Source organism: Malaya genurostris, chromosome 1 (genome assembly GCF_030247185.1).
Source record: "Malaya genurostris strain Urasoe2022 chromosome 1, Malgen_1.1, whole genome shotgun sequence".
Lineage (NCBI taxonomy): Eukaryota > Metazoa > Arthropoda > Insecta > Diptera > Culicidae > Malaya > Malaya genurostris.
The window spans coordinates 83675808-83700390 of NC_080570.1; the positions used below are offsets into that span (position 1 = coordinate 83675808).

At 37.7% G+C, this 24583-nt stretch overlaps 1 protein-coding gene across 6 annotated transcripts in view; it reads right to left on the reverse strand.

Moving 5' to 3' along the window:
* Positions 1–24583, reverse strand: part of LOC131440647 (neuroendocrine convertase 2) — a 457599-nt gene that overhangs the window by 47814 nt on the left and 385202 nt on the right. For all 6 annotated transcript variants that reach the window (XM_058612109.1, XM_058612115.1, XM_058612110.1 and 3 more), the window contains exons 9-10: positions 14377–14610; positions 14147–14311 (exon numbers count right to left, since the gene is read on the reverse strand). In XM_058612109.1, the coding sequence (XP_058468092.1) occupies positions 14147–14311; positions 14377–14610 (399 nt within the window). The remainder of the gene's footprint in view (positions 1–14146; positions 14312–14376; positions 14611–24583) is intronic.

Sequence of the window (24583 nt, forward strand, 5' to 3'; positions counted from 1 at the left end):
ATTCTCAAATAGTTCAAAATTAAACTTTTCTGAACTGTTTGGTATAAACGAGTATCAAAGAGGATAATTCATACGGCGCGTTTGCTTTTCTCGTATTTTGAAAGCTCATAGCTCAGTGATCTGTAGAAGGATTTATATAATCTAACTACCAATAGAATCGAAAATCACTAACACATTCAATTATGAACGGCAATGCGAAAGCGAATGTTGAACACATCTTTATACTAGTATGGGGTCGTGTAAAAATATGCCATGCGAAACAAGGTTGCCATATATACAGGTTAATCTGTATTATTCTTATTATTACTATCATTATTATTATTAGAATCACTCTTGCATACCGAAGATCGTAGATACATTTCCATTGCAATTGTCTCGTACTGAAATTTCGAGAAGAATCAGATATCTTCGAACTTCAAGCTTCAATAAAAATAAACTACAAATTTGTCGTACCTAGCCTCCTATATTAGCAAATTAAAAAGGAATTGTTTCAAGTTTGGAATATATAGTTGTAGAATAGTAGCTATTTAATGTAACTAATCTGTACTTTAATGTAGGTGCATCGCTTCAAACTCTATTAGTGAAAAAGAGGAAAGCTTGCACAATTCATACAATCAATCAACTAACTGATATTCGAAAAAGTGATGGGAGCGTATCAGTTTTTTCGTATTCACGACATCCAGTTATGTCTCTGATATTACCCACCCACCTACTCGTTGATATCAAACATTTCAGAAACATTTCATTTTGAATTATTTGAGATTATGTCACACATCTGAAATTTTTATCATAAAATTGTGACCAGATTTCCGATGGCATGTAGCAAAAAATATGTTGATAAGTGGGATACAACAAGAGATATTCACGATCAAAAACTTATTACTCTCTCAGGGGATAAATTTTGAAAAGGCGCCCCATAATATATTAAGTCATATTTTTGACAAAAGGGTCCAAGATGACTGCCTTGAGGTACCCCCAAGATGGCTCGAAAAGGAGCAGCTGCGCAGTCTCTGATTTTAGCTGTCATACTACAACTAATCAGGTACGCAGCCAATTCAAATAAGATCTATTGAATTCTAGTCTGTTCAGTTTAGCAATACTTGTTTGGTGATTTATTTCATCAAAAACAGTTGAGAAGTCTTTATATATGACTTCAATCTACTGTGCGCCTGTAGCGATTGAATTACGTAGGATGTATAACATACAAGGTTTGTTGGTGTGGATCGTTGTGGTATAAAACCGTGTTCAGTTGAAAATATGTAACTAGAGCAATTGTGGGTAATTAAGACCAAAACGATTATTTCAAAGAGCTTAGATACATCATATAATGCAGCAATTCCGTGGTAATTTAATATATTTCATTCATCTCCCTTTGAAATACAGGAAATATGAACCATTTCTTCAATGAATTAGGAAAAATGCCTGAGGCGTAAAGGAACCTTGATGGCAGCTTAGAGGATGATATTACTGGCTAGACTTTCTTCACAGAAAAATCTGCTGAAGTGTTAGCCAAAGATCTCAGATGTCACGCGAGGTCGATGCTAGCAGACTGTCGAGCGACATATGATTGGGTAACCCTGATTTCTTTCTTTGTTCGTGAACATGATTTCAAATCCTTTTCGGGTGAGACTTAAAGTTGTTCAGAATGCAACATTGAAAGGCATAGTGGAGCGCTTTATTCAACCGTTTATAACGATTGTTGTGGAACAGATAATAAGATCTAAAATAAAGAGTAGTTTTTTGGTGAACTTTTTCAAAAATCGTTTGATTACATCGGATTGATCACGGCAGACAGAACGGGTTTATCGTAGCTTTTTAGGTATAAATTGATTAATAGCTTCGGTTAAAGATCAACAGCAGAATTACAGTCACGATTGGACAGTAAACAGTTTTAATGCAGTTCCATCAGAAATCTATTCATTTCATTGAAATTATCATTTCTGTAGACAAAAAAAGTTAATTCAGAGACGTCGACAACAGACGGACAATCATGAATAGCAATGTGAAGTTGGGGATGATGTTGGCAGGATTTAAAGAGCGGGGAGGGAGCAAGGGTTATTGAGCAGGTATTTCTGAGTTCAAGACTAACAAAGAAAAGATCAAGCAGTTAAACTGTACTAGTCTAGCTATCAAGAAGCTTCGAGGAAGTAGGTGTTTTAGATGAATTTGCTATATCGGGAAATAAATAATTAGACGACGAGCGAGACCATTTAATACCGCGGAAATTATAGTCGCCTATAATAATCACCTTATCGTCTAAAGCCGTTTGGTTTTCAATTTGTCAGAACGGATTCAAATGCTGATCAAACAGGGATATATCATTGATGCGATCAGGCGGGATATAAAGTAGACAAATATATAGCGTGTAATCTAAGAAAATGAGAGCAACCCGAAGCTGGTCAATACCGAGTGTTGCGTTATCCATGTCTCCGTGAACATGTAAATTTCGTAGGCACCGTCAGAGCAAGCGAGACGATAATCTTCAAGAGAGTATTTCTTTGACGTTCTGGTAGTACACGCTCAGACCAATGTTGTCAGAGATTATTCTTTTACTGGAAGGAAATGGGGTTCGGTGAGCGACGCATGGGGATTTTTTCTTCAATCTCGAATAAAATAAAAAACTTTCTTTGGGTATAAACTAACATAACCTTTTCAATTTATAAACACTTATGTACAGTTAATAAGATTTTTTTTATTTTGCATCGTCGCACTAAATGATTAAACACACGGACCCGCATGAAATGAAACAGCAACCTATTAGACTTTTATTTGAGCCTGTTAGTGGAAATCGATGAAATCATCTCCGAGAAAATTGAGTGAGTTGTTTTAAACGTTTTGACCACTATTTACGGTACTTCTGGAACAGAGAGCTTGGAACCAGTATAGCCGAAATCGGTTCGTTTAGTAAGTATATTAGCATATAGCCTACAAATTGTATCAGTTTTAAACCAAATCTAGAAGAATTTTACCCTTTTTTGCATCGTCGCTTTAAATGACGGTGTGAAATTCAATAGCAACCAATGGGACTATGAGATTTTTATTTTATGAGTGACATTTTTTGATACATACTCACACACATACATGCACAGACAGATACATTGCTCAGCTCGATGCACTGTGTTGAATGATATAGAACAGTGTGCCCTCTGGGCCAATTTTTCAAGTGATTGCATATACTTTTATACTTTTGAACAGTTACAGCTAAGTCAGTTTAGTTTCAATCAGTAATATTATTCCATCAATTGATTGGAAATATTTCTACCTACTTATTTTTTAATGTTCATATTGTATTTTCAATTGTTTATCATTGAAATGTTAATTAATACTAGCACCGTCCTATTTTGTGTGCTAACAATCTCCGGCATACCGGATTTCCCTGCCATAGACGACGGTTTTTAAGGAGAAGCGATATGTCAAAAGCATCGCTCTGATTGGTCAATCGAAGCAAAAGCGAAGCTGTTGGAAGCACACGAATCTACAAATATAAGCGAAATTATAGCTAACGTTTCAGTCCCACGTGTAGCATTCCACAGGCAGGTTATTGTTAGACAGCAAGACAAAAAGTGCCATAAAACGATTTGAAGCTTAATTGATACGCTCTGATCTTGTGTCATGCGAGTTAGGATAAAATTTTATTTTATGTCGTTTTCGCCTGAGAAATTCGCCACTATCCCAGAGTATATTTTGAGCGCTTAAAGTAGCGCTTCGCCGTGGTCAGGTCGAAGCGAGACAACTCACTGCTTCCTCTTGCTTTGTCGCCGAAATTTCACCCTAAATTGCAAATTTCTCCAATACTAAGCCGATTCACGAAAAATCAAAAACATACGATTGTAGGTAAATGAATTTACTATGCATTTGGCGAAAAATATTAGTTAGAAAGCTTTTTTTTCGCGAGATTTCGTGCGAGTTTTGTTAAACATTTTGTTTTCTTTTTTCCTTTTCTCGCTATAAACAACTCGCATATGTAGGGATGTGCTACGTTTTCAACAAAGCGTCAAAGCTAGTAGCGATGAAAATCATTACTGATTTCTGGTTCTACTGAAACATGAATAGACATTATTTTACAAAGTAGTAACACTTACTTACATTTTCTACTCATCTATATTCAACGTTTACGCAGAGAGAACAAACAACGAAAACAAAAGAAATGTTGTTGGCGTCTACCGCATGTGACATTTTGCACACTCCAATGCATGCGTGGACATTGTGTGCGTGCGAAAAAATAAGGAAAAACTCATTTATTTTTATAACTCGCACGAAATCTTTCGATAAAAACGTTTATCAGGCACAATTTATATACGAATTGATAGAAAAATTATTTATCTAGAATCGTATGTTGTTGGAATTTCAGTTTTCTTCCCCGTTTTCTCACAATTTTGGGTAAAGTGCGTGAAACCCCGGGATAGGCAGCGAACTCCCGTGACCACGGCGAAGCGCTACCTTAAGATTAATTTATAATTCATATAAGATGAACTCGATTAATAATGAGAAAAAGTTTCTCGCTTCAACCGAAATCGCAGAATAGTAGTAATGGTAGAGAAAATTAACGCTATAAAAATAATTGCGCGCATACAAAACTTGAACACAAGCTTAGTAAGGGGCTGTCCGTCACGTAAGGGGCTGTCCGTACGTAAAAGACGTCACGCCGCAAGGGGGAGGGGGGTGTTTCATAAAACGTGACCTTTTGTGACAGGGGGAAGGGGGGGGGGAGGTTTTTGGAATGTGAGGTTCAATATTTTCAATGAGCGCATTTTTGAAATACATAATTATATTACTGCTTTGCCCTATTTTCTGAAAAAATCTCCACAATAAACGTTTACATTCTATAGGAAAATGTGTATTTGTTGATGTAAATGATTCTTCTTGTAAATTCGGAAATGAATGATGCAGGAAATCATTTTTGTTGTGATCAGCAAAAGTGCACGGAGGAGCGAGTAAATTAGCGAAATTAATAAATTTTGCCTAATATGAGTAAAAAATAAAAAGATACCTTCAAACGGTTTAACTGCACTGCACTGATAATTTTTTCAGTAATTTGATTTTCTAGCATTGATAATAGTATATCATAAGAATTTCTCTTATCTGATTCTGATGCAGTTTATTCAATTGTACTCCATTTGAAAAAGGGCGAAAGATCAACGATTTCAGAAGTAGATCGAGTTATGTCTTATCTTGATCATATGTGATTTTCCTCCACCAACATCAAAGCTTATCGAATCATCCAATGATTGAACTTACATAAATCAAGAATCATTTTAGCTCAAAATCACTACCCATTGTGTTACGGAAGATCAGTACCGATATTGATCGATGTGATTTAAAATTCACTGATCAACTGATTTTGAAAAGATTCTCCGGCGGTGATCTTGTTTTGATGAGGTTTTGGTCCCTGTATGCTACACTAAGGAAATATTATTCTTTACCTAAAACAATAATACATCTGTGTACCCCTAGGAAGAATAAAACAGATGATTTAAATGTTTCATCAATTCCAACCAAATACTTTTGTTAATTTATATAATTGATATTAATAAAATAATTCCGATGATTTTGTAGTTTTAGAGATATTTTTTAATCTAATGACAACATGTAATGAATCGATTTTCCCTCATATTTGTATGATTTGCCATACATATTGAGAATGTATCGAGATGAATTCTATTTATTTTGAATTCGTGACATGTGACATAGGGGGGGTGGGGGGTCCTTGCTTCTGTGACAATTTGTGACAAAGGGGGGATGGGGAGTCAAAAATCGTCAAAAAAGCGTGACGTCTTTTATGGACAGCCCCTAAAGAGAAGCTTAAATATGGAGATCCGTATAGCAAGTACGTACAAAGATATAATTGCATACATTTGGGATATTGATGTAATTTCGTCGGCTACAAAACAAATGCACATCAAGACAAACAGAGTCTACATTCTGGGGTCACGTATTCGGTGTTTGTTCCTAATAAAGATAAATCTAAGCAGACTCTCGTGCAATTGCGGATTCAAAAGTGTGACGATTGATTGAACTGTTTGATTGTCGATCATTCGAAATTTTGGCTGCCTTGTTCCACCACATCAATGGCTCGAACAACCCCATGGAGCTGATCCTTGTAGGATAAGTTTGTGAAAACTGGTTCAGCCATCTCTGAAAAATGTGTGTGACTATTTTTTTTCCTTTTTTGGTGCATATCACCCTGTAATTCCGCAACCGGAAGTCGGATCCAAATGAAACTCGGAAACCGCATAACTCTAAAAATTCGCATAAAAAAGTCGCGTTAAAAATTGCATAAAAAAGACCTCAGTGTATATATATATATATATATATATATATATATATATATATATATATATATATATATATATATATATATATATATATATATATATATATATATATATATATATATATATATATATATATATATATATATATATATATATATATATATATATATGTGTGTGTGTGTGTATGCCGCCAGAATTCTGGTGAATAGATCACAATTGATCAAAGCTGTTAATTTTCAAACGTACAAGCTTTTGACACCTGAATAATCTTCTTCTTCGCTCAATTCTAGCACAAACGTTATTAATAACTACTGATAGAGGTATACTTTTGTTTCTACAATCTATTGAGCGATTATTTTCAGTTTGTCGTTGTGGGAGGCAGACTTTGGTATTTACTATAGTGTAGGCAGGGGAGTTTGTCGGCGGAAGAGGGTCAGTATAGGGAACATTCGATATAACAGAAATGGTAGTTTGTGGCTGCCGAGGCTGCACTGAACAGGGCGGTACTGTTGATGAAGAGCTAGTAAGTTGGAAGCTGCATACGATGGTTCATGTACTGCCTGGATAAAGTTACCTCCAGTGTCGATGATGGCAGATGATGACGGAGGTGGTAGTAAGGGGCATCACTGGGTGAGTTGTTAACAGTAGTTGCGTTGAAGTGGAGCAGTTACTGGTTGCTATTAAAACTGTGTTCTCTTCTATAGCGATGGTATAGCTATATAGGTTTGTATTGAATCAGTCAAGGCACCAATCAGCTTTAATGTAGAAGTATTATAGCACTGTACACCCAAACAATTGACATGATATGTTAAATGTGATGCCGTGCGATGGCGTTGCTGAACTGAAGATTGATTTCGCTCCAAGCTGACAGGGTCTGGTTCAACGTAGCTGCAGCTCTCATACCGATAAACTGAGTTACCGGCTTCGATGCTGAAAATATACACCAGCAAACAGATCCATACATACTTGCCGATGAGCGTGCCCTTTTACGTTTAATAGTATTGAATCTTTCTGAAAAAGAGTATGCAGTATTCTCTTTTCTCTCAAATATAGGCTATTCGTTCAAACAATTCCTCGATAGTATAAGTGATTCAATCACATTATCGTTGGTTAACCATTCATCATCAAAGAATACTGTTGAATTTGCATGTAAAAATAATTTAAATCATTAAAGAATATAAGCATAAAAAACTAAATTTAGAAGGTTTCACGCTGCTGTAGAATAGATCTTCAACATCATATTTTACTATCAGTAGTTATGATTCATGTTTTTTATGTCAGTTATAGCTTATGTTCTTCTAAGTGTACGGAATAGGAAAAGTTTCATAAAGAATGGGCACCGCACTGAAGCATATTTCTCTCATTTTGGAAGATGATAAGCTTGATCAACAATGTTTCGCAACATGGTTTACTTCAATGCGTGTGCTGTATGAATCTTGTTTTCACTGATTTCCAACTAAACGGGCGGTTTCTAACTAAACGGTTACATTTTTGTAAATGTTTTTCGCATATCTATCAATATGACGTAGCCGAAGCGGAGATGTTTCAGCGGCGGAAGTGGAAGCGATGATCTCTCGCAAGCAAATCTGTAATCCATCTGTCTGTCTGCTGTACTCAAAGCTAGTTGCTATGCCTTAGTTGAAATGAAAATTTTAGTTAAAATTTGAAGAAAAAATCGATGTTTCGCCATCATCGAATACTGAGGCTCAACTGATTGGTCGGCATGTTCAATGAATATAGGCCAATTGTAGTTAATGCTCGAGCCCATGTAAAGAGGACTTAGCCGATAATAGGTGAAATTTAGTGTTCGAATTTTTACGAGTGGTCAATTTCGCCCCGGTCTTCCCTACAAATATAAATGATCGTGAACAAATAAGTTTTGGTGCTTGACGTATACATCGAAATCTCCATTTTCGAATGCGATAGTGTTCAGACAAATTTTTGTTATGAATATTATTATAGTTTTTGCCTTTCTCATATAGAAAGGCTATGCAATCACTGTGAAAATCGACTGTTTAACCGAGGCTCGGAGGGCCGAATGTCGTATACCATTCGACTCAGCTCGACGAACTGAGCAAATGTCTGTGTGTGTGTATGTAACAAAAATATGCACTCACTCAATTATCCCTGGAACAACTCATCCGATTTTTGCAAACTAAGATTCAAATAAAAGGTCTTATAATATCCTAAATATTTGTGGAACGTTTTATCAGGATCCGACTTCCGGTTTCGAAACTAAAGCATGATAAGTGGAAAATTACCAATTTTATAAGTATTTTTCCACGAACGATGGTTAAAAACAGGTACAAATACCATAAAACTGTTCGATAAATTCTTCTAGTTTGCAGAGCTTGTTAGTTTGTAGGCATGAAAACTTAATTCGGCCCTACTGGTCCCCTCTTTTCCTGTTCCGAGAGCACCGAAAGTGAAGAAAAAAAAACTCCTAAAACTAAATTCACTTCGATTTCTCTGCGATGTTTGAACCGATTTGCACAAATCTTGATTTGAATTAAAGTTCATACTGTCTTTAAACCTACTGTGAAATTTCATCCGGATCCGACTTCCGGTTCCGAAGTTGCAGGGCGATGAGTGTCTAAGTTTTCAAATCGCCATATAGAGTGACAATATGTACAACACCGAAAGAAGACAAAAACACAAAACGAACAAGGCGTGCTTTGTTCTATTTCGTACACGTTGTGTAGTGATGTCAATAATAATAATAATAATAATAATAATAATAATAATAATAATAATAATAATAATAATAATAATAATAATAATAATAATAATAATAATAATAATAATAATAATAATAATAATAATAATAATAATAATAATAATAATAATAATAATAATAATAATAATAATAATAATAATAATAATAATAATAATAAAAATAATAATCCTATTACATGTTTTATGCTGTTTAGCTTGACTTTCATATGCAGAAGTAACAGAAACGCAGGTTCGTTTCGTTTGTTATATTTCGTTTAATTGGTTTGATCGAAATAGACCATGAGATAGTAAGTATAGGTTTAACTACGTTCGAAACTGTTGTAATTTGTAGGTCATATTTGTTGATAATAAACGAACCAACTTCGGCTATTCCGTTTATCTGAGTCCGGTTTCGAAAGAATTGGAAATAGTTATTAAAAATGCAAAGAGGATCTCACTCATTTTTCTTGGAGATGGCCAAATCGATTTTCACAAACTTATAGGTTCAAAAGAAAAGTCTTACAGTTTCATACGGAATACCTTAATTTGTTGTGGATACTACTTTCGGTTCCGGAACTACAGGGTAAACAGGTTTTATAGAGTTTGTGAGATTAGATCCGAACAAATTATCCTATTTCTATTCAATAAACGGTTGTTTTTGCGAATTTCACGATTATATTTATGTATGTATGTATGTATGTATGTATGTAATGAGTAATATGAGAAAGGCATCATTACACCACTAGGTGGATTAAAATAGGTTTTTATTTTTTAAATAACTATTTTTTTGGAATATGAGTTAAAATTGAATTATTAAGATTTTAATTGGGCGTTCAGCCACAAGAGGTGATTTTTCAGCCCTATTATATACATGATTTGTTTATTACCACGAAGACATCATTTGGGACATTAACTATGTTTTTCATAGCAGGATCACGAGAACGTTGATATTGTCGTCGACGAACATTCTTCAACTGAATGAGCAGTTGAAGATTGTCATCGATGATAGGAGAATTTAATTTAGTTTGAGCTTTGGGAACTGAAAGATTTGTAGCTTCGATAGTGTAACGATTCAAATTATCAATTGCTGTGTCGATGTCCTCAGAATTTTCTGTATATGTATTGTCAACTAAGAATGTTTCTGTTTGTGTGTTGTCAACTAAGAGGTCAAGATCTCAGAGATGGCTGGACGATTTTGATCAAACTAGTCGCAAATGAAAGCTCTCCCCGTCACCCAGTACGCTATTGAATGGTTTTGAGATAGGATAATAATAATAATAATAATAATAATAATAATAATAATAATAATAATAATAATAATAATAATAATAATAATAATAATAATAATAATAATAATAATAATAATAATAATAATAATAATAATAATAATAATAATAATAATAATAATAATAATAAAAATAATAAAAATAATAATCCTATTACATGTTTTATGCTGTTTAGCTTGACTTTCATATGCAGAAGTAACAGAAACGCAGGTTCGTTTCGTTTGTTAGATTTACCATGAGATAGTAAGTATAGGTTTAACTACGCTCAAAACTGTTGTAATTTGTAGGTCATATTTGTTGATAATAAACGAACCAACTTCGGCTATTCCGTTTATCTGAGTCCAGTTTCGAAAGAATTGGAAATAGTTATTAAGAATGCAAAGAGGATCTCACTCATTTTTCATAGAGATGGCCAAACCGATTTTCACAAACTTATAGGTTCAAAAGAAAAGTCTTACAGTTTCATACGGAATACCTTAATTTGTTGTGGATACTACTTTCGGTTCCGGAACTACAGGGTAAACAGGTTTTATAGAGTTTGTGAGATTAGATCCGAACAAATTATTTTATTTCTATTCAATAAACAGTTGTTTTTGCGAATTTCACGATTATATTTATGTATGTAAGTATGTAATGAGTAATATGAGAAAGGCGTCATTACACCACTAGGTGGATTAAAATAGGTTTCTATTTTTTAAATAACTATTTTTTGGAATATGAGTTAAAATTAAATTATTAAGATATTAATTGGGCGTTCAGTCACAAGAGGTGATTTTTCAGCCCTATTATATACATGATTTGTTTATTACCATGAAGACATCATTTGGGACATTAACTATGTTTTTCATAGCAGGATCACGAGAACGTGAAGAAATGAAAGCTCTCCCCGTCACCCAGAACGCTATTGAATGGTTTTGAAATAGGATGTTTACTTTTTGAGTTATACGAAGTTTTATGTCAGAATTCTGTCAAAATTTTCAGTTTTTTGACAGTATCTGTCCCATTTGACCTTAAAAACAGAATATGTTTCCAGACTTAGATTTCGCACGGTAATACCTATCCAACCATAGATTGTTAAAATCCGTCCATTTTCAACGGAGATATCGACATTTTTGTATAAGCGTCTTTTGCCCCTATTCCAGCAGTAGGAGATTTGTGCATTGTATGACAAAGCGATGCTTGGGAGCAACGTGAAACACGATTTTTTATACTGTTACATACAATTGTTTCTAAGTACCAAAAAGACTGTGTACAGCATCATTTTTCATGACATTATGCTTCGGGCCGAATTTATGTAATTTATGTAAATCAGATGATGGCAGCATTTTCCAGTTGAAAGCAATTCCATAATTATAGTGATTTAAATTACTTACCGCAATAAATGTTGGAAGAACATAACACCCATATACCATTCGAATCAGTTCGTCGAGATCAGCAAATGCGTGTGTGACAAATAATTTCACTCAATTTTTTCGAAGATGACTCAACCGTTTTCTACAAACTCAGATTCGGAAGTTTGGTTCCGACCTCTGGTTCCGGAACTACAGGATGATATGTGAAACGAAATTAAAACTGTGTAACTAAGATTCAAATGAAAAGTTCTAAGATCCTACAAAACATCTTGCTTATCAGTCAGATCCAACTTCCGGTTTAGGGGATACAGGGAGATTAATATAAAAATGTTTATTTCACATAATTTAATCAGGCTTATCGGGTTTGTAGATTTGAATAGTCGATAACCAAATAAACTTATTTCAGTTGTAGTGGTATTCAGTTTTCGATTCGGAAGGTACCCAAAAATTTAATTCGCACTACGATTTCTCAAAGATGACTATACTGATTTTAAAAAACAGTTTGAATCAACTGTAAACTATACAGCTCCTGAAGTGGATTTAACTGACTTCGGCTGCACCGAGTTTCGAATTTCGGTTTTTTATGGTACCATACAAAATTGGGAAGTTTTATTCGATTCCAGCTTTCGATTCTGGAATTACAGGGCAACGAGTTTTTAAAATTCAAACCGATATAGAAGATAAAAATACCAAAAAGATTCAAAGTTGAACTCAAAGCTATTGCAATTTATTCGTCATATTAATTGATGGCCATATGAATCGTTTTCGTTTATGCTGGTTGGTTGGAAGTACCGTAAATAATAGCGAAAAAATGTAAAGTGGAACTTACTTCGAAATATCATGGAATGTTCAATGGATTATTACACTTTTAGATTTAAATTCGATTCGATTTGTAGTTTCGACATTACAGGGTAATGAGTGAATAAAACTTTGAATTGCCGCTTGCAACGACGGTCATTAAATAAATGTCATGAGAACTAAAACACCGTATATCCATATGACAATTTTTGGTTCCATGGCCGAAGTCTTGGCAACGACGACATTGCGTTAAGTTTGCAATACGATTATGACGTTTATAATGTTCCCAATGAATTTTAGTGTGGGAAATGAAACGTACTTTTTCTAAAGTTTTAAAATTGTTTACATCACTTCGATTGAAGCGTATTAAGTTAAGTTCATGGGAAATTTCAGAGCGTGGTTTAGAAATTCCATTCGCTCTTTTTTTTTATAAGTATTACTTGGGAAGGGACAAAACCAAGCAATTCTTTTAGTTCTGATTTTATATAAATGAATAAAATTTATGAAGTTTCTCGGACAAATATCGGATAAGACGTTCGTTATCTTCCAATCCATCAACCAAGACTCGACATTCTCCTCTTCGTCCGATTTGAAATGAGACTTTTACTTCCGGGAGAAAAGTAGAAAGCTCAGTACGGAATGCTTTGAAGTCGGAGATCATCACCGTCACTAGTGGCATAGATTGTTGTTTCTTCCCAGAACGACAAGCGTCTATTTTGGGAATTTTTGAAGAATTTTCTTCTATGTCGCTACAATCGGATTCAGAAATAATCTCGTAAATATTGTTAGACGGAATAGAATTAACGGAAGGGAAATCTGTCCGTTGTCTTCTATTTTTACATTTAGAATCTATAGGATCGTGAATGTTATTAGAAAAATGTTGATTAACGGATTGTGATTTATTCTGTATGGAATTATTTTTAGCCTTAGGCTTGTTGCCTTTCCGGTTGGACGCAGGCATTTTTGAAATGAATGAAATTTAAAATTAAATTATCTAGTCTAAATTAGTCCTCGATTAGACTCCTAGTTTGGAAAAGTCTTGATAAAGACTGATTTTGTGGTAGTCTTAATAAAGACTTATTAGTTCGAAGAATAGCTCTTTGAATAGCTAGCCTTAAAAAGGCTGATTAATTTCTTAGTCTTGAAAAAGACTGATTATATTAGAATATCATTTTCTGTATAGCTTCGAGAAAGGTTGACTAATTGTTAGCCTTTAAAAAGACTGTTAGTGATTCAGGAAGCCTTGAAAAAGACTGAAGTCTTGAATCAATGAAACTCTAGGTAGTCAGAAAAAATTTCCAGGAGCCAAGAGCTATATACGCGTACGGTGCGAACGACTGTTCAACACCGACTGATATTATTATAGTTGCTTTTTGTAAACATTTGACGAGTAGATGCCGAGGATTGATGGTTAAAGAATATTTTAAATTGAAGACTTCGAGATGGGTTTGATAAGCAGGTTTTCAAATACATGTCATATTAGATTTTTCGATTTGTTGTGTATTTTTCAATTTTAAATATCTTCATGATGCATTTATGATGTCATCGTGGTTGACCGTGCCTTGGACACAGTCTTGCAATATTTCGCTCTGATATCTCTTTTAATGCATTTTATATTCCAGTTTTAATTGGTTTCGACCTTCCATCATTCAGTTTTCGACGTATGGTTTATCTTCCGAGATGCTGAACTAGAGCTTAACACAAAAAATACATTTCTTACCTTGTTCCCATGGGTGAAGTTACAAATAGTTCTAAATCGCCCCTTCTGGTAGCGTTAGCTGTGATTACAGCTTGAACATGCTCTAGATAACGCACTTCAGTATCAGTACCTCTACAAACATCTGTATGAATTTTTAACATCAATGAGCCGACGGATGGAATTGCGCTGAAAAGTAGTTCAATTATATAGTGATTAATATAGCTACAAAATGACGCAAACGTTCAACATACTGTGGTTCTAAGATAGCTCCTGCTTCGCAGTGATATCGTGGAGGTACGGTATGCCATTCTTTTGCTAGTCCAACCATTGCACCAGCATCCAAAACACCAAATCCAAATAAATGATTGAATTCCAAGCCAACGCCATTCATAGTCCAGTGAAAACGATTTTTTGCATCAAAGAGTGAATTCCTTTTCGATGTGAGTACCGTAAGATGCTGTATATCACGCCAGGTCAAGGATGGGCTAGAACATATATATGTATATAATTTGTTATAAATTTCCTTTTCATCATTGCAAGAAAGTTTTAATTAAGATGGTAGTGAAATTACGTCCTATTTCTTTTTTTATTTTAGAAGTGTACTGTGAACAGACATGGGTCACAGACAAAAGAGGGCCACCCTAGTTTTATCGTGAATACGACTTACTTTACTATGAGGCGCCTTTTCGAAATTTACCCTGCACGAGAATGTGTAGAGCTAGCGTAGCGAATATCTCAACGCAACATAATTTTTTGTCCATCTTATGGAAAACGTGGTCAGCAATTTATGAAACAATTTCCAGTAGTATAAGATAACCACAAATATTTCAGTTGAAATTATCTAAACTGTTTAGATTGAACGAGCATTAAGGTCTGAGGACAGAGGGTCGCGTGTGGAGATTTAAATCGAGCACGTAGCTCGCTCAATTCCCTTTGCGCATCGTATTTCTCTTATGCTCTCTCGTTTATGAGCAAACTGTACCGGGTTGCCAGCATACATTTTATTATTTTGATGAGAAGTTTTATCACATTAATCTATCGTATGGGTTGGACATTACATGGATTCCAATTAACAATGAAAAATTATCAACTTTTGCAAAGATAGAATGTCTGTTTGTTAGGCAGCCTTGTCGAGCGAATTTTATTTCTCTCTCCTTTTACAGAATGCTATCAGGAAACCAAAGCGAAAAAAATGGCGGATGCATTGAAACTGACTTTGTTTCACAGGAAAATACAAGACTTTATTTTTATCGCGATAACATATATGTTTTCATGTACTAATCGCATCTAAACTAAATTATCTTGACTTTGTCAGATTTATGATACAAGCCTTCAAAGCCGAGATATTCGATGAATAAGTAGAGGTATGCATTTCCGGGCGTTTCAATTTTTAGCAGTTCTTCAGTCAGAAAAAAATACAACACGACCGCTAAACTTAATGAATCATTTTGAAAATTTCACAGAATATTCTCAACTAAATTTCGAAGATTTGTCAGGTGGGTTTTTTCTACATTACAGAATAAGTTTTTGATTATGAAATCTCTTGTTGTATCTAACGTATCAACATGATCTTGCCACCAGAATCTAATTCATATATCATCATGATCATATTTTTATGATAACATTTTCAGTTGTATGACATAAACTTTAATAAATTGAAATTAAACTTTTCTGAAATGTTTGGTCTCAACGAGTATCAAAGAGCAAAACTCATGACGCGTGTTTGCCTTTCTCGTATTTTGAAAGCTCATAGCTCAGTGATCTGGAGAAGGATTTATAAAATCCAACTTCCAATAGAATTCGAGAACTACCACGGATAATCATTAAGAATTAATTGAATTTTCTCTATTTCATGCCAAAAGAATCAGATTCATCAAAACGGGAGTCGAAAAAGATTGCGCCGTCACTAACACTATGCAATCGCTGTGAAATCCGTGACCCGGAGGGCCGAGTGTCTTATACCATTCAACTCAGTTCGTCGAGATAACAAAATGTCTGTGTGTGTATATGTGTGTATGTGTTTTTTTTTACAAGGTGAAATGCATTTACGCACGGAGTGTGGGATTCTCCACAGGACTACCCAACTGTTGATTGGAACTACCCACTAAAACACCTTGGATCTCCAACCCTACCTCCCCGGCACCACCACTAGGTATTACTTCGGGGTGGAAGGCTATTGGTGCTCACAGCACCCTCCCCAGATTTATGCAGAATGGGGATCAGCATCCTGCTCTCGAGGGATCGACCAGTTGGATGACGAGGTCGGTCCAGTGATGCCGGTTGGAGGGTAACTTCCGGTTCACTGGCGCCTCGACGACCCAAAGTTGATGTTACGTCGCGGAACTACTCGACTAGTCTCCGCCAAAAGATCTAGTCTACACCGACGGAGGGTTCCCCGACAAGGGAAGTCCTCCCGAACCGACGCTTACGGTACACGTCTACGACCCGATAGAAAGGATGCCTAAGTCGATCCAATGGTTCTGATTGGAGGATAGCTTCCGGTTCACTGGCGTCCTGACGATCCTAGCGGTATTACGCCACGATCTACTCGTCTAGTCCCCGACAAAGGATCTAGACTATTCCGACGGAGAGTTCCCCGGCGAAGGAAGTTCTTCCGACACCGAGTTCTCTGTTATACAACACGGGACACCCGAAGGAGTGCCGAGGTCGGTCCGGCGATTCCGGTTGGAGCATGCCTTCCGGTTCGCTGACGCCTCGACGACTCGAATCGGTGTTGAGGCGACTACTCGACTAGCCCCCGCCGAAAGATCTAGCCTACACCGACGGAGAGTTCCCCAACGAAGGAGGCTCTTCCGAAACCGACGTTTTCGATACCCGTCAACGCCCGACCGAGAGGATGCCTGGGTCGATCCAGTGATTCCAGTTGGAGGATAGCTTCCGGTTCACTGGCGCCCCGACGATCCTAACAGTTTTACGTACTACTCGTCTAGTCCCCGACGGAAGATCTAGACTACTCCGACGAAGAGCTCCCCGGCGAAGGAGGTTCTCCCGGACCGACGTTTATTCGCTGATCCCTCTTGAGCCTACTACGGTTGCACGCGACTAGCAGTCGCGGCTGCCTGCTGTTGCTCCGCACTCCATTTCCGCTGCAATATGCCCGCAATTCGTGATGCCGTGGTCGACACTGCGTTCCAGTTCTCTACGCCGTGGCACATTCTCTGGATCAGGTTCTCCGGTGTGGTGCCAATGCCACATGCCTCCAGTAGCTCACTCCTTTTTGCCGCGAAACGGGTACATGCAAACCAGACGTGTTTTGCCGTCTCGATCTCATCTGGGCAGCCACTACATACAGGGGATGTCGCGCGGCCGAACCTGTGGAGGTACCATCTGAAGCACCTGTGGCCTGTGAGGAATTGCGTCAGGCCGAAGTTCACTTCTCCGTGAGGTCTAACAAACCAACTCGATACTCTTGGTATGAGCCGATGTGTCCTCCTACACTTGGTTGAGCTGTCCCACTCTTGTTGCCATCTGCGTAGAGAAGCGACTTTGGAGGCCCTACGGGCGTTCCTGTCTCCTCGCATGCTGTAGTACTCCGCGTCTTCATTCACTATCAGATTGATAGGCATCATACTTGCAACCACACTGGCCGCATCCCTCGATACAGTGCGGTATGCACTGATCATGCGAAGACACATCAGTCAATGCGTACTCTCCATCATCTGTACGTTACGTTCCACATTAAGAGACGACGCCCATACCGGGCTGCGGTACCTGAGGATCGAAACTGCCACTCCTGCCAGTAACCTACGTTTACTGGAGCGCACAAGCGAGCTGTCGTGAGAGCGCCGAGATCGCCGCGCGCTTGCAAGCGTATTTAATGTGCTTGCTGTAGCTGAGTTTGTCGTCAAGCATCACACACAATTGCTTCAGTGATCTCTTTGAGGGAATCATGCAATCTCCGGCATGTACGAACGCCTCCTGTTCCGATTTGCGGTTGTTTACCACCATCACCTCTGTTTTATGTTGCACGAGTTGCAGTTTCCTGCTACGCAGTCAGTCCTCCACCAAGCAGATTGATTGTGATGCACTCAGTTCGACCTCTTCAATGGATTCGCCGTAGACTGTTAGTGTGATGTTATGGTGTCCACCGTCGACCTGCATCTGCGAAACCCATACTGCTGGCTTAACAGTCCTCCTGCCTCCTCTATGAAGGGGGATAGTCTGTTGAGCATGATTTCCTACAGTGTCGATCAGACAGATTGGTCTATACGCCGATGGGTCCCCTGGGGGTTTCCCAGGTTTCGGTAATAGTACCAACCTCTGCCTTTTCCAAATGTCTGGGAACATACGCTCATCCAGACATCCCTGTATGACCTCCCTGAAAATGTCTTGTTTTGTCATTAGAGCCGCCTTTAGAGCCACGTTTGGAATACCGTCTGGTCACGGGGCTTTCTTTGTATCGAGCGATCTCGCCGCAGTGAGCAACTCCTCATTCGTCACATTTTCAACTTCGTTCGCTGGTAGCGAGGCTGGCTGCCAGAGAGACTTGTGATGGGGAAAGAGAACTGTTATGATTTCCTTCAACCTCGCTGGACTACGTTCAGGAGGTGCTAGCGTCCCTCTCGTTTTGGTCATTACCATCCTGTAGGCATCGTCCCATGGGTTGGAGTTGGCTCCCTCACATAGCTGGTCGAAACAGGTTCTTTTGCTTGCGCTGATGGCCTTGTTTAGTGCTAACTTCGCCGTTTTGAACGCCGTGTTCCTCTCCATTCTCATCTCCGCTGATCGAGCTCTTTGCAGCCTTCTTCTAGTCCTGAGGCAGGATACGTGAAGGCGTGCAATTTGCTCGTTCCACCAGTAGCCCGGTGGTCTGTTGGTCCTCGGTTGCGCCATTCGTGACTCTTATCCGTTCGGCCATATTTATGGATGACCAGTGTCATGGTCATGAATTAATTTTAATGCGATTGTACAATCAAATCGCGTTAGATACTTTCATTCGAGGTCTTGGAGACCCTCTCTCACGATTTTGCAAAAACTTCAAATCACAAAGTTTAGCGCAAGCATACAGTTACTGCGTAGATTATTTAAATCTCGACGCACGTAACGCCCCCGTAAACATACCCTCTTGGCAGCACCGGCACCAAGACAAAGTCCAGCAATTCCCAAGGAAAACCACCAGAAAAGCCACCTGTACCCAGCCATTCAAAATTTACCATCAATAATGCCACAGATTGCACCTCCACGACACTTTATTTCGCAAACTTTCAAACCTCACGTAACGCACGTAACGCCCCCGTAAACATGACCTCTTGGCAGCACCGGCATCAAGACAAAGTCCAGCGATTCCCAAGGAAAACCACCAGAAAAGCCACCTGTACCACCACGGCACCCAGCCATTCAAAATTTATCATCAATAATGCCACAGATTGCACCTCCACGACACTTTATTTCGCAAACTTTCAAACCTCAATTAACACCTAATGTTTTTGCTCCCAACCGTACTTTCGTTCAACCCCAACCGCGTCCTGAACCTATGGACACGACCACGCTTAGACCACATCAAATAAATTATGGCAACCGACCAGCGACACAACAGAGAGGACCAAGCGACTCCGTGAGAGCTCATGATTCTCGAGCAAAACATATGGCTCATACATTCGAAGAATATTTAGAGTTTTTAAATGAAGATCTGGAACAATTGGAAAACTTGAAAATCACTGATGAATCAGAGCAGGAAAAACCCATCTCTAATGAAATCGAAACCAATTTTTTAGAAGAACCAAATTGGGTGACGAAATGGTTCGAATAGAACGTATATCACCTTTGCCATATATCAAAGTTCCAACAAGCAAAGGAACATTAATCGACTGCGGTGCAAACATTACCATTATTTTCAAAAAATGGGCCAATAGTTCAGGCCAACCAATTGTCAAAAAACCACAACAATTCGTTAGAGGCGTTGCTGGAAATGGCATCACTTCAGAAACAACATACCCCTTGATTTTTCCCCCTTTATAAACGAATCTTTTAAATTTTCGATTTTCACCCATTTTTCGACGGTATTGTAGGCACTGACATAATTTTCAACAACTGTTTTAACTTGATTTCAAATCGACACATATTGCAAGTGTTCGAAAAAATAGAAACTTTGAATATTCCGATTCACTTTTATACTCCTGAGGCAACACCCCGAAAAATTAACTCAACCATATTAACCGAAAAATTGAAACTCGATCATCTTTCATCACTCGAGACATCCGAACTCGTACCCATTTTTGAACAATATGCTGAAGTTTTTCACAACCCAAACAGTTCTTCAACCTGTGCTATGAATGTAAAATACGATATTCGCACCACCGATCTACCAAAAAACCAACCCATATCCAATGGCCTACAAAAATTAAGTAGACAAACAAATGAGGATATTAATGGAATCTGGTATTATATGGCCGTCCAGGTCTCCGTGGAACTCTCCAGTTTGGATCGTCCCTAAAAAATATACGCATCCGAAGAGAAGAAATTCCGATTGGTTTTTGTCTATAGAAAGTTGAACCAAAAAACAATATCTGATAAATACCCAAATGCCAGAGATAGCAAACATATTAGATCAGCTAGGCGGGAATAAATATTTTTCTACATTCGACCTAGCATCGGGTTTTCATCATATAAAAATGAACCCCAAAGATGTCGAAAAACAGCATTTCAGTCAATTATGGCAAATACGAGTTCGTTTGTATGCCGGGTTGGTGGTTCAATGCATAGGGCGCTGGTCTTACAAGCCAGTTGTCGTATGTTCGAGTCCCGACCTGGAAGGATTCTTAGCGTCAGTAGGATCCATAGTACTAGCCATGCAATGATTCTGTACACTAAGAATCGGCTGCGAAGTCTGTTGAAACAGAAAGTCCAAATTCCACAAAAGGAATGTAATGCCAGGACTTTGCTTTGGACTTTGGTGTAATGATGCCTCTCTCATATCAATCATACTATCATATATAATACTGTGGTATTCTGGACATTTATTGGACGCATATTGGACATTTTTCGTACTCGACGAACTGAGTCGAATGGTATATGACACTCGGCCCTCCGGGCCTCGGTTCAAAAGTCGGTTTTCACAGTGATTGCATAACCTTTCTATATGAGAAAGACAAAAATATCGAACCAATAGAAAAGTTCCCAGAGCCGAAAGATTTAAAACAATTAAGAGGTTTCTTAGGACTAGTAGGTTATTACGGACGGTTTGCTAGAGACTTTGCAAAAATTTCCAAAGCCCTAACAAAACTTTTGAGAGGGGAGAGTAAGTCAGACTCACGACACGATTTCTTTATACTTTCGAATTCGAATTGATAGCTGATCGATTGTGTGAATTGTGAAACTTTTGACGTCGATTATCTCATGTCGGATTTGCATATTTCATTGAAAGAATCTATCAAGATGCTGTACAGGATTCATTTCTACCTTTAGAACAGGGTTTTCCAAAGTGGTCGATATAGACCCTTTGGGGTCGATATCCTTTTTGCGGGGGTCGACGTAAACGAAAACTGACTATGAGGGTCGACGAGGTCTAGAAATCGACCTCCTATTGTTTGATATAAGTTGTTATTTGAAATATTTACGCTAAAAAAGTGGTGTTTATTTGACCATCCGCAGAAATTGGTAAGTATTTTACATCAATATTAAAAAAGCGAGAAATTGAATTTTCGAAGTAATTTGTTGATGGGGTTCTGAAGCCTAAGTTAATTTTAGTAAAGGGGTCCATGACCCAAAATAGTTTGGAAACCCCTATTTTAGAAGGACCAAATTGTGGAATTCTCTATGATATTTAGCACAGATCGGAACATTTTTCTCGAACGATTTTCGCACAGCGGAAAGTGCACGAAGCAAATCAAATTATTTTGGATTTTCACTAAATTGATAATTTTTACCTTAGATTTGCAAAGAAGTTATCTTAATAGTTCTTTAGATAACATTTAGAACGGCTGATTTTATATAATGTTGTCCATTTTTCGTTTATTTTCTTTCCAATGCAAATGACCAGAAGCTCTGTTGTATGATGCAATCGCTCTTGTTTGAGTTGAAACTAGCTTTGCGTACAAACCACAACACATCCGCTCGCTGTGCCAAATGATGCCAAACTGATTCAATTTTTCTTGAGAGGTTTCTTTTTACGTGATTTCGTTTATAGCTTTTACAAATGGGCGTTTCCAACGGCCACACATATAGGCACTTATAGAATTTTGACGTCAATTATTTCATTTCGGATTTGCATATTTCACTGGAACAAACTATCGAGATGCTGTACAGGATTCATTTCGGGCTATTAGAAGGAGCAAATTGTAGAATTCTCTACGTTATTTAGCACGGTTCGGAACATTTTTCTCGAACTGTGCTAAGTAACAAATTTTTGCCACTCTGATGAAAGAATTTTTCAGTCTGTCAAAATTAAATGGATTACACACATCAGAAACCATTTTCGCTAAACTGATGATTTTTACCTTCGATTTACAAAGAAGTAATCTTAATAGTTCTTTAGATAACATTTAGAGCCATTAGAACGGCTGATTTTATATAATGTTGTCCACTTTTCGTTTTTCGTTTTCTTTCTCTCCAATGCAAACGACCAGAAGCTCTGTTGTATGATGCAATCGCTCTTGATGCAATTTACGATCAGAAATTTAAAATAGTCACCGACCATAAGCCACTCACATTTTCATTATCACATAGAAATGTGAACGCAAAATTTAAAAAATTTAATAATTTAAAAAATGTTCTATCTCGAAGAGCATGACTACGAAATTGTGTACACACCCGGTAGAATTAATGTCGCCGATGCTTTAAGCCGAATTCAAATTAATTCGTTATGCAATCTCAAAAGGATTTTTTTTTCGAGATCCTTATAACTATTTCTAAGAATGACCTATTGGTCCGGGCGGTGGCGCGAGGAGAATTGGAACGGGGTTTCCTTCGGCGAAATAATAATTTCCTTTTTCTTCTTCAAACTTTTTGTTTTTATTACTGTACACTTAGCAGCGCGGTTCTAGTTTCAAACTTTTTCCAATACAGAAGTAAACGCGAATACACCGTTCTAGATCAAGCTCTTCTTCCCTTTTTCACTATAGTAGCAAACCTGATCGCACATTCAAATCCACTTCTTTTGCTTATCATATTATTTTATTTTTGACTACACGGCTCTATGATAATATTTAGACGTCTCTGCTATTTCACTAACTATTCTTCACTATTACCTTCTCGTTTTAGTATACTGCACTACTTGATTACCTGCACTACTGCAGAAAAATATTTCATTAGAACGATTCTTAAACTATGCCTTCACGGCATCAGCGGCTCACGTTTAACTTTCGCGAACTCTCTGAAACTGACTGACTGAATTAATTTGTCTACGAGCCGACGCCCGAGACTAACGGCTATTCACCGCGCACTCTTTAAAATTGAACTGGCTAATTTGTCTACGGGCCGACGCCCGAGACTCACGGCTATTTACCGCGCACTTTTTGAAACTGAACTGGTTCCTAACTCTTCCCAACTATGGGTTTTTAAGCTCCTAACATTTACTTTCGGGTGAAGCCCGAAGATTTTAGTACAAGCCGAGCTTGTGATTTTCAGTAGAAAGTTCATCCGACTTTCTCCCGAAGTTCTATCGAAATTTCCGAGAGCCGCGAACCGAAACCACTGCCACAATGTCAATGACAGTGACCGGTGCCCGTGAAAAGACATTTTTGTTATTGCTCGTCGCGTTTACGCTGACGTGAAGGCTTGCCTGAAAGGTGACAAGTTTTTCCTTCACGACTAGGTTGCTGTTCTTGCAATGTTGTTATTCCTTCATGGCTCCCTACTTTTTCTACAACACTAGCAAGTTCGAAGGAAAATTTGCTAAGTTCCCTGCATGCCCCCTTACTTACTGAGCTTGATGTTACCTGAAGGGTAAACATCAAGTCGGATGTGTTGGTTTATAACATTAAAGTTTGTAGCTGGGTCACAAATTTCCGCAATTATAATTACTATTGCCGGACTTCTTTACATATGTTTTTTTTTTATTATTTTTTTTCCATTTTGGCTATACGCGAATTAAATTTCCTAACCTTACGATGGTTCTTGTGTGTGTGTTCTCCTCTGATGCCATCCTGTTCCTTGGTATGCTTCTATTGTTACTTTATCTAAGGGGGTGATCGAACGGTTGCTAGTCTCGGACTCTGGGTACCGTGTCGTACTCGTTCCTAATAGCTCGTTCTTCTGTGTTGGTGATATGTATTAGGGGTTCTCATTGTTTATGTACTCGCTTCATTGGGCATAGTTGAAAATTGATCGTTGACTCCTTTGCATTTTGGACATCATTGGGATTACTGTCAGTAGTAATAATAGTTCCGTAAAAATATATGTGATGAAGCTTCTTCGTTGATTAGTCATGTATTGGTATTCTGTATTGTTGCTTCTCATCATGGTTTCTCGTGGGGTACAATGTGTTGAGGCTCCTAGCAT